The following is a 12,068-nucleotide window of genomic DNA, read 5'->3' as shown; positions in this document are numbered from 1 at the left end:
TCATCCTGTTCTCCCTCTCTAATCTTAAACCTGCACTGTTACCCACCCTCCGTCATATTAGTTTAAATCCTTCCCCGCTCCAAAGTTCCACAACTTGTTCCGATGCCCCAAGAATGTGAATCTTTCCCTCCTGCATGAGCCCTGCAGCCACGCATTAATGTTCCTAATCATCCTCTGCTTAATCTCTCGATTGCCTTGCACAGGGACCAATCCAAGATCATCTTTCTTGAGGTCTTCTTTTCCAATCTACTGCCTAACTCCATAAACTCCCTCTGAAAAACCTCAAACATAGCTCCAGTTATTGTTTCAACATGGACTACCACTTTTGGCTGCTCTCCCTCCAGAAGTTTTTCCACCATTTCCATGATATCTTTCACCCTGGCACCAGGGAGACAACATAACATTTGGGATTCCTGGCTAGCAACATTTTGGGGGAGAATTTTTGTGGAGCCAGGAGAAGAAACTGGAGTTTTGGCCCCTGGGTTTGGCAAGCTGCTCACTAACCAAAAGAATACACCTGGCATTCAGGTAAATCACAGGAAGGGGTTTTCGGGGCGGTCTCGCGATCGGAGAGCCTTGGTAAGGGAAGACCTAAGCTTTCCTTGTGAGGCACGGGGGAGAACTCCAGCACTTCTTGACTCTACAAGGACATTTTTTTTAAAGTTTAAAAACTTACCTCTTTGGACCTCTTCTGACGCCGACTCCTCTTTCTTCTTGGTTGGCCGAGTGGGAATGCCACAGCTGCTTCCCCATTCAGGTCAATGGTTAAATTAGTAGCCAGGCTCCAATGATGTCATTGGAGCCCGATCTGCATATTTAAAGATGGACCCCGCCGGTTTCTAGCAGATGTTCTTCTTGCCTGCTCTGAAGAGCTGGTTAGAATAGAAGCCCGCGGGAAAAGGGCATTGGTGGGTGAGTCCTATGAGCAATTTTAACTCTCTGATTTCTGCCGAGTATATCCTCTAATGGGTAAGTGTGGACATCTTATCATAGGAAATGTTTACATACCAGTTTTCAAATGAGCGCATAACACCCATAAGAAAACTGCAGTAACCACCCCCATGATCTAACACAAGGCCTCTTTGGTTAAAATCTAAATGGGGTGAGCTTTTCATTGCATTGAAATAAATGAACATCTTACTTCAGTGTTTGGAATCAGTTTCAGGTGTACAAATGGTATTTTGAATTTGTAATTTATTTTAGGTGTTTTATTTAATTTTCAGTAATTTGTATGCCTTTTTATTTATTGTAGGTGTTACTGGATTAGTGAACATTGATAAAAATGGTGACAGAGACATCGACTTTAGTCTCTGGGATATGGTCAACACAGAAACTGGGAAATACGACGTTAGTATTTTTAGCATTTTTATGCAAGATATGAAACCCTCTAAACCACTAACAAACTGATATATTAAAAATCCATAGGGTAAAATCAGCAATCCCACATTCTCAGTTGGCAGTTACATTTGAAGGGAGAACAGTTTGGAAAATGAAACTACAGTGTTGTGCTCCAATTTCTGGCCCACGCTCCCCAATGGAAACATGGGATTACTGAATTTAACTTCATATATGTTCAAATTTAAAAATCACTTTTGTTACCATGGTGATAGCAAAATTGTTCGCCATTTGCAAGAAAGTATTATGATGGAAGAAAAATTAACCACAGTAGTCCACTAGTACAGGGTGCAAGTTTCAAGCATAAATATGAGGTATTGACAGAAACTAGCCGTGTCAAACAGCTTGGGTAAAATTTGAATATTGTAGACTACATTTTCCGGCAGGTGCAATCCCTGCCAGAAATGATGCCTACCCAATATCATGAGCACTGATCTCACTGTAATTCTCAGGATCAGTTTGTCCGGTGAGCTACTGGCAAAGAAAATACCTCAGATTGGGAACTCACTTGTTGAGAAGGGGGAAATAACACACTACTGCAGGATTTAAAGGCCTAGAGCAGCTTAAAGAGACAGGCATCATTTTGGCTGTGAGAAGTCAATTATTGTTGTCCAAATATCAGAGATGTCTGCTGCAGGACACAAAGCTGCCTGCTTTGCAGATTCAGCTCTTAGGAGGCCTGCCGCAGGAGTCTGGGCGAGGAGGGAGACTCTCTTTGGAACAGACAGACAGAGGGCCCCAAAGAGATCTGCTGAGAGCTGCGGACGAAGATAACCTGTGCAATGAGTGCCATTGCAAACAGCTTTTACATGGCCCCTCAGTACTGGAATAAAATCAGTTGACCTTATGGGAACTCTTTTGTCATTATGCGGTTGATCTAGGAGAAAATATAATAGGGTAGATTTTACGAATTTGGGCTTGCTTGCCCACAACACAGAATTCAGGCACAGAAGTTTAGCAGGCCCTCTAAGATTTAATATCCATCACTTCTAATAGATGGAAAATCCTGCTGGATCTACCAATTGCCTCAAATTCCCAACATGCACTCCTGGTAGGCAAAGCTCTGCGTTGAAAGCAAAAATTTGTAAAATCTTATCGCCTCTGTGTTCTGTTTTTATGGTCACCAGTATAACTAATCACTAATGATTTTTGGAACTATTTTTAAGAGTGTGCTGTAAGCAAATTCACATTTGTACCTTATTTCTTTTTTGAGGTTTAAAAATGTATAATTAGAATTTTTAATTCTTGAATATGTCAGATTAATTAAAGTCAAGTGGTGCTGATATAATTGATTTTCTTTATATTGTACAGGTTGTCGCTCACTATCTGGGAATCAAAAAGCAGATCTACTGGATTCCCAATGTAGAGATTCATTGGCCATCAGGCTCCATTCCCACAGACAACCCCCCGTGTGTGTTTGAAACTGATATGGCATCCTGCAAGCAGGGTAGTACATTGATTTCTGTCATGTGATGTTCTGAAGGCCTCCAATTTCTTTAGCTAGACCTGTATTACATTGTAATAAAATACGAAACAATGTAGAATCATAAAGTATGAACGAGCAGTACTATACCAAGGGGCCAAAATTGCCCTCTGCCCGAAACAGGGCGCGCCTACCGATTTTTAAGTGTTCTATCCACCCAAATGCATGCGGCGGACAATCCAGCGATTTCAGCACTTTGTTTCTTGGATCCGGTCGGAGCGGTGTTGCTGTCGGGAGAGGAACGGAAGTGCAGGCAGATCGGAACGGCCGTCGCTCCAAGTCATCAGCGCGTCACTGACGTGTCACAATGTTTTTTCCTTTCAGTTAAAGGGGAGGGCCACTGCGAACTCTGCAGCCATGTTAGTGGCAAACACTGGGCTAGCAGGGAAGGTTTCGGCCGGGCCAGTGGCCTGGCACCCAAGAAGAGGTGCCAGGCTGCCTGTTGGCGGCCTGGTCGAACCTGTGGGCATAATTGTCGGCCCGACCTGGTAGTCGGCTGACAATAAAAAATAAAATGGAGTCGCCGGCAGCGTGGCCACCTCTTTAAAAGCGGACGCCCTGCCCAGCCACGCACAGCTCCCTGCTGGGGAAAGCTGTCAGTGGCACTGACCGGCGGCGTTGCCGCTCCCATGGGCTAATTCTGCGTGGGAATCGGAAAGGGGTTCACCACCAGTCGGTAAGGGGTCAGTGTATGCCCAATGTGACGGGAACACAGGCGGAGCAGAAACCCATTCTCATCGTTCCCGGCCCGGAGACAATTTAGGACAGGTCGGCCCTTGGATCTTCCCCTGGTTGGCAAGGCCTCTCCACTCCATTCCCGCAATCTTATGGAGGGGAGCAATTTTGGCCCCCAAATGTCGAGAGATTTAAAATGGACTTGTTTTATATTTTATATTTAGTTGTCTTGACCAGTCATTTAATTTTAAAACAGCTTCTTTGATGGACCAGTCCCTAGATTCCTAAGAATTATGTCCCTAAGCATAAATTACACAGCATATTGGTTTCAGAAAATATCTTCTGTAAAATATCAGATTAGCAATTATTAATCTAAAGATGTTGTGCATTTATTGTACAGAATTTAGCATGATAGGTTTTACATCGAACACCGTTAAAAGCTATGCATTGTTTCAATTTGAATGTCTGAAAATTGATTTATCTGCTTTTTATCTGAAGGCCTGAGTTTTAAAAAGTTGGTCATTCCAATTGCCAACAATCCTACTACTTGTTCATCTTAATCACAGACTAAGTTACTTGTTAAATCTATAACTTGGAGCTGGTTAACCTGTTAGCATTCAAAAAGAGTAATGTTGTTTAAAGGGGTTTGGTTGCACAATGTCACCATATTAGGAAGTTTGCATGCTGTAACAGTCAAGAACATGATTCTACCTTTATTCCATAATGGATAAATACATTAAATGATGATAATAGCTGGGGGGGGGTTTCCTCATGTTAACATCACACTACAGCTTTGGTGGAATACAAGTGTTTGTCTTAAATTAGGGAAAATCTGCTCCTGATTTTCCAACCATTAATTATAATGGGTGGAAAATTATGAGCAGCTTGTGTCAAATTTGAGATGAGCTCTTCCACCCTGCCACGCTCTTACATCTGGGCGCTGAAGAGAAAAACCTGTAATGGGCAGAATCAAGCCTGGATAATAATAAAGACGTCCATCCTCAATTAATGTATTCGACCTAAATGGGCAGCGCAAAATATCTTTTACCCCAATCGTGGCTGGGGAAACCCTGTGCAAAATTTGGCAACAATATTCCTGCCCAGTGAAACTTTGAAGCCTGCACTGGATTTGTGCCTGATAAATGGTTTATTATTTGGAAGTCTTGAGTACATCATCTAAAAATGAAGAAGAGCAAATCACATCATTTTAATGTCACTATATCTTTGCAAGAAGAATGAGTAGTTCTTTGCCTTCAAGGGTGTCTGAAGTGTTTGCCAAGCAAAATACCAGATAAACAGGGGAGTTGTGCTTCTGACCATGCTTCTGAGTCCTCTTTTTGTTTCCTTAGCTACCTTCTCTCTACTTGGAATAGTTGCACTGGGAACAGGCCTCACACTGGCAATTTTTGGAATCTCCAGTTTTCTTGTTTACCGGTATAGTATTTAGAAATTTGTCCATTTGAACCGGGAAGCAGTTTGACTATTTTTGACTTTGGTAAAAATAACGTTTACATTTAGCAATTAAAGCTTCTCTTACATGAGAGTCAGATTTAAAATTGTTGTTGATTAAAATGGTACAGTATTTTCAACAATAAATAATGGTGCATATTCCTACCTTACTTCTCTAAACACTGCTACCTTCACAGCTGCTGTTTTTACAACAGGTGGAGATAATGTATGATTCAGTGAAGGATGTTAATGCCATTGTTTAAAATGATACTTAAATAGGAAACTAAAGCTGGAGAAGGATCTGGCCAGTATGATGTGGCGACTCCGCTGGGAAGAACTGCAAATGGGAAACAGTGATAAATACCGGAAGAGTGCTGGTAGCAGGCTTACCTTATCACTAGTAAGTGCTCACATGGCTTTTCTTGTGAAACGTATTAATCCTGTAGTGTCTCAGTATAATCATCTTAACAAGACCAGTAACAAATAAAGCTCTGTATGTATCATGTCAGTGCTGTTCATGGAGAGGCTGGTGCTATATACTGTTCATGGAGAGACCGGTGCTATATACTGTTCATGGAGAGACCGGTGCTATATACTGTTCATGGAGAGACCGGTGCTATATACTGTTCATGGAGAGACCGGTGCTATATATTGTTCATGGAGAGACCGGTGCTATATACTGTTCATGGAGAGACCGGTGCTATATACTGTTCATGGAGAGACCGGTGCTATATACTGTTCATGGAGAGACCGGTGCGATATATTGTTCATGGAGAGACCGGTGCTATATACTCTTCATGGAGAGACACCGGTGCTACATACTGTTCATGGAGAGACTGGTGCTCTATACTGTTCATGGAGAGGTTGGTGCTGAAACCTGTGCTCACAGGAGGTGGTGTTGTAGTTTATTTCTGAAGTGTATTGTTTCTATTTGTAACAAAGTATCAGTTAATGTTCCAAGATTAAGGGCCACCTCTTTGTGATGGAAATGAATTCAAGATAAACACATGAGAGAGAAAGGTATAAAAGTATATGTTGATGGGGTTAGACGAAGAAGGATGGGAGGAGACTCATGTGGAGCATAAACACCGGCATGGACCTGTTGGACCGAATGGCCTGTTTCTGTGCTGTAAATAGTTTGTAATACTTGGAAATAGTTTGAAATGTCAGAGGTACACGGGGGAGTAATTGGTCCCCATCGCGCCTGCATTTTTAAGCGATGAGAGGACCAATTTCGGGGAGAGATCTCTCATGCCTGATCTTTCCTGAATATGCGCCAGCTACTAAATTGGATATTTTAGGGATCCACTCTATCTTCGTTATAAACTGTACGGAGCATGTGCCAAGCCTGCTCCGCTCAGTGTTTTCGGGTCTGCAGTAGCTGAACGAGAGGTCCTTAAAACATAGAAACATAGAAATTCCCAGGGCAGAAGGAGGCCATTTTGGCCCATCATGTCCGCGCCGGCTGAAAAATAGCCGCACAGTTCTCGGTCAGCAGCCCTGAAGATTTCATATCAACCTATGAACAATGAACAATGGTGGAAAGGTAAAGAGCATCCAGCCCAACCAGTCTGCTCCACACAACTGCGACACTCATTACACTGAAATATTCTATACTTCACCCCAACCGGAGCCATGTGATCTCCTGGGAGAGGCAAAAACCAGATAAAAATCCGGGCCAATTTGGGGAAAAAATTCTGGGAAAATTCTTTTCCGATCCATCCAGGCGATCAAAACTAGTCCAGGAGATCAACCTGGCCGTATTTGATTCACTGCAGTACTTACCATCATATCTGCGCAGGCCAACAAGAGGTTATCCAGTCTAATCCCAATTACCAGCTCTAGGTCCGTAACCCTGCAGGTTACGGCACTTTAAGTGCCCATCCAAACATCTTTTAAATGTGGTGAGGGTTTCTGCATCCACCACTCTTCCAGGCAATGAGTTCCAGATCCCCACAACCCTCTGCATAAAGAAGCCCCCCCCGCTCAAATCCCCTCTAAACGTTCCACCAACTACCTTAAAACTATGCCCCCTTGTAATAGACCCTTCCACCTATGGAAATAGGCCCTTGCTATCCACTATATCCAGGCCCTGCACAATTTTGTATACCTTTCAACCTCCTCTGTTCCAATGAGAACAAACCCAGCCTATCCAATCTGTCCTCATAAGTAAGACTCTCCATTGCAGGCAGTATCCTAGTAAATCTCCTCTGCACCCTCCCTAGTGCAATCACGTCTTTCCTATAATACGGTGACCAGAACTGCACGCAGTACTCTAGCTGTGGCCTGAACAAAGTATTATACAATTTAAGCATAACCTCCCTGCTCTTATATTCTATGCCTCGGCCAATAAAGGCAAGCATTCCGTAAGCCTTCTTAACCACCTTATCCACCTGGCCTGCTACTTTCAGGGATCAGTGGACAAGCACTCCAAGGTCCCTTTGTTCATCTACATTATTAAGTGGCCTACCGCTTAGAGTGTATACCCTTTCCTTATTAGCCCTCCCCAAGTGCATTATCTCACACTTCTCTGCATTAAATTTTATTTGCCACTTCTCTGCCCACCTGACCAGTAGATTGATACCTTTCTGCAGCCCATGACTTTCCTCTTCATTATCAACCACGCAGCCAATTTTAGTGTTGTCTGCAAACTTCTTAATCATACTCCCTATATTCAAATCTAAATCGTTGATATAGACAACAAAAAGCAAGGGACCCAGTACTGAGCGCTGCAGAACCCCACTGGATACATCGATCAACCATTACCCTTTGCTTCCTACCTCAAAGCCACATTTGGATCCAACTTGCCACTTTGCCCTGGATCCCATGGGCTTTAACCTTCGTGACAAGTCTACCATGTGAGACCTTATCAAAAGCTTTGCTAAAGTCCACATACACTACATCGTATGCACTACCCTCATCGACACTCTTGGTTACCTCCTCAAAAAATTAAAGGGATCTTTGAAGGCCGCCAATGAAAAGTTCACTAATTTATACTTATGTATATTTGGAGCCAGGGGGAGCATTCCTTCTGCTTCCAGTACAGTACCACAGGCCGCTGTCATCCCGGGCTCGCCACCCTCCCTCCCCCAGGAAATATGTGCAGGCCAGCTTAGCATCGGAGCTGCTTACAGTGAGTTGCATTGGGATATCCGATTGGCATCTGCAACTCACTGGTTTTATGTGGGTGAGGCTTGAGGCCTAATTCTCAGTAAGCCTTAGACCAATGTCTTCAAGCGTGCATTGCACTCGCATTGCCCATTTCAAGCTGGCTTACGGTGCTACACATATTTCGAGATCATAATCTTTAATATTCACAATGAAATTATAATATTTTGCTTCCTGTCCTGAGTCTGCTGGCTCATGCTAGGCTCTAGTCTTACAGCTGCTGATCCAACCATCTTTATATGTGAACTGAAGAGAATGAGTGTCGAAGGATTATTGAACCATAGAAGGCTCATCACATCTGAGCCCGATCCTGCCTTTGGACAATGATCATGAACAGAAACTCTGGCTGCTTTGTCCCTCTTCTACCTGAATGGCTACGGCCTGGATTTAGGAAAGTCTGGTGACAACAGACTTTTGCAACAATGTCCCTCCCTCCACTGATAAAGCATCCGATTCTTCATAGCCTGGCACAAAGTCTCACAATAGTTATCTTTAACAGAAGTCTCAGAATAGAAAATTGGATCATGCAGCTTACATAAGAACATAAGAAATAGGAACAGGATTAGGCCATACAGCGCCTCGTGCCTGCTCCGCCATTCAATAAGATCATGGCTGATCTGATCATGGACTCAGCTCCACTTCCCCGTCCACTCCCCATAACCCCTTAGCCCCTTATCGTTTAAGAAACTGTCTATTTCTGTTTTAACTTTATTCAATGTCCCAGCTTCCACAGCTCTCTGAGGCAGCGAATTCCACAGATTTACAACCCTCTGAGAGAAGAAATTTCTCCTTATCTCTGTTTTAAATGGGCGGCCCCTTATTCTAAGATCATGCCCTCTAGTTCTAGTCTCCCCCATCAGTGGAAACATTCCCTCTGCATCCACCTTGTCAAGCCCCCTCATAATCTTATACGTTTCGATAAGATCACCTCTCATTCTTCTGAATTCCAATAAGTAGAGGCCCAACCTACTCAACCTTTCCTCATAAGTCAACCCCCTCATCCCCGGAATCAACCTAGTGAACCTTCTCTGAACTGCCTCCAAAGCAAGTATGTCCTTTCGTAAATATGGAAACCAAAACTGCATGCAGTATTCCAGGTGTTCACCAATACCTTATATAGCTGTAGTAAGACTTCCCTGCTTTTATATTCCATCCCCTTTGCAATAAAGGTCAAGATACCATTAGCCTTCCTGATCACTTGCTGTACCTGCATTCTATCCTTTTTGTGTTTCATGCACAAGTATCCCCAGGTCCCGCTGTACTGCGGCACTTTGCAATCTTTCTCCATTTAAATAATAACTTGCTCTTTGATTTTTTTCCTGCCAAAGCGCATGACCTCGCACTTTCCAAAATTATACTCCATCTGCCAAATTTTTGCCCACTCCCTTAGCCTGTCTATGTACTTCTTTCCTTCCTTAATCTACTGTAAACACATTGAATTTGTTGGCATTCTGCTCAGTCTCAAAGGACCTCTTTGATTGCAATCACATAGGCTGAGGACTGGAAATTGGCCTCGTCAGCGCCTCCCATTATCGCCTCCATTTACCAACCGGGCGTGGTAAGATGAATGACTCCCGCTAACTTCGGCGGGAAGTTTGCGGTGGCGGTATGGCATTGCGTCCCATCTCCTTTGCCTAGAGATCGTGACATCATTGCCGTGCGCATCGCCCCAGTAGCGCCCCGAACCCAAACTTCAGTTCTGTCCCCTGCAGCATCGCCAGGCGAAAACACCAGCAGCTGCAGGTGGTGTTGATCAGGAGGCCGGGCGCTTCGCGGCAACAGTTAAAGGGAAGGTGGCCGAAGTAAGTGCAAAATTAAATTTTTTGGAGTCCTCTTTGGCCACGACCAATCAGCCCGACACTCTGCTGGTCCCAGTGCAGAACCTGCAGCGATGGCCCTTCTCTTTAAGAGAGGGAAGGAGCCTTGGAGAACCACAGCACTGCACAGCCCATTGTGCAGCGCTGCATAACTACTGCTCTGCCTGCCTCCTATTGCGCTCCAGGAAGGACGTGAAGCGCTTGATTTAGTGCTCCTGGTGCGCAAACACCAAATTATTTAAAAGTTAAAAATCATTAACGCCTGCCGCTAATTTTGAAAACTTTTTAAAGTTAGCGCCCCACATAGGGCGCTCCCGAATTTCTCTCCCTTAATATTATTTCTTTTTTGGTTACATGTATAAAACTCCAACGTGAGCTGAGATTTAAAAAAATAAGCTGAAGGAGCAGCCTGGCTGTGCTAAGAGTGGCATTCATCACCACTGCCTGTATGTGGCATCTTTCTTTCAAATGTGACAGATGCCAAAGAAAATACTTTTATTTTACAATAGATTGATGTTTCCCATAGAAGAGAGCACTATACAGTTATAACAAAGACAGCTAGCTGTACAAGCTTTCTGAGAGTCACTGCAATAAGGCTTTTACATGTGCTTCATTTAATTCCAGAATTCTGACAGTAATAACAATGTTCTTGTTGCTCTGGTGATGCTGTGCTACATAATAATAGAATGTGGGTTCATGTCTGCAATTCACCGAGCAGTGAATTCTTAATCTTCATCACAGCATTGGGAAAGGCGCAGGGTAGATGAGGGTGAGAAACCAATTTTAGAGTGACAATGCCTTGACTTGTCCCCCTTCATTGAAAATGGTTACAGAGTAGCATTAGCAGAGGCCTGGGAGTTGGTTTGAATGCCTGACCTCTCAGACTGGGCATTGGCACATGGTGTCGGATAAATCGAAACAAGAGAAAGAAGCAAAAAAAAAGATTAAAATTGGGATAAAGGAACCTAGAAAAATAATAAATTGAGTGGTTTAAAATGTCAGTGGCATATGGTGCCAACGCCTGAGAACACAGTGGGTGTGAATAAAACAGTTACTGTGACATTTCAAGATGTTTCTTTTGCATGAATTTGACAATCATGGAGTTCAACCTTAGTACAACTCAGCTGCTCATATCTTGTCCATCAGTAAGGCCCACTTATGCATTTGCCCATCTTTATTGACGTACATTGGCTCCCTGGCCCCAACATGATAACCTTAAAATCCTTAACATTGTCTTCAATTTCCTGGCCTATATTAAAGGTACTATATACATTTTTTTCATAATTGGAGTAGTAATAGAAGTAGTAATAGTAATAATAGCTAACAAGCATGTTTTTATGCTTTCTGAATATGAAGGATTCATTTAACTGCTATTGCAACCTATAGGGATGTTATCAAAATGGAAATGATCAACTAGCAGAACATATACAGGTGGGTTAGGCATTGGATTAAGAGGATAGGTTGAGTAGGTTGGGCCTATACACATTGGAGTGCAGAAGAATGAGAGGTGATATTATTGAAATTTATAAGACAATGAGGGGGCTCGACAAGGTGGATGCAGAGAGGATATTTCCACTCATAGGGGAAACTACAACTCGGGGACAAGGTCTTAAAATAAGGGGCTGCCCATTTAAAGCTGAGATGAGGAGAAATTTCTTCTGTCAGTGGGTGGTAAATCTATGGAATTCTCTGCCCCAGAGAGCTGTGGAGGTTGGGTCATTGAATATATTTAAGGTGGAGAGCGACAGATTTTTGAGCGATAAGGGAGTAAACGGTTATGGGGAGCGGGCAGGGAAGTGGAGCTGAGTCCATGATCAGATCAGCCATGATATTGAATGGCGGAACAGGCTTGAGGGGCCAAATAGCCTACTCCTGCTCCTATTTCTTATGTTCTTATGTTCTTATTGTAGGGGGCATTTAGGCTTTCCTAATGGTTTAGATTAAATTGTATTGAACCAAACCAAACAGACCAAGTGGTCCCAGATTTAATCCCGAATGTGTGGGTCTTTTAACCAATGTTCATGTAAAGTTTCTGTTAATGTGTTGCCAAACATTGAAATCTTTATTTTCAACATTTTGCC

The 12,068-nt window shown here is 43.2% G+C and overlaps 1 protein-coding gene across 2 annotated transcripts in view; it reads left to right on the top strand.

Annotated features, from left to right (window-relative positions):
* The window catches only part of npr2 (natriuretic peptide receptor 2), a 255,740-nt gene that overhangs the window by 111,721 nt on the left and 131,951 nt on the right, over positions 1 to 12,068 (top strand). For both annotated transcript variants that reach the window (XM_070868404.1, XM_070868405.1), the window contains exons 5-8: positions 1,253 to 1,347; positions 2,707 to 2,842; positions 4,903 to 4,987; positions 5,282 to 5,402. In XM_070868404.1, the coding sequence (XP_070724505.1) occupies positions 1,253 to 1,347; positions 2,707 to 2,842; positions 4,903 to 4,987; positions 5,282 to 5,402 (437 nt within the window). The remainder of the gene's footprint in view (positions 1 to 1,252; positions 1,348 to 2,706; positions 2,843 to 4,902; positions 4,988 to 5,281; positions 5,403 to 12,068) is intronic.

Source organism: Pristiophorus japonicus, chromosome 2, assembly GCF_044704955.1.
Source record: "Pristiophorus japonicus isolate sPriJap1 chromosome 2, sPriJap1.hap1, whole genome shotgun sequence".
NCBI lineage: Eukaryota > Metazoa > Chordata > Chondrichthyes > Pristiophoridae > Pristiophorus > Pristiophorus japonicus.
This window is presented reverse-complemented; position numbering and strand designations above follow the sequence as displayed.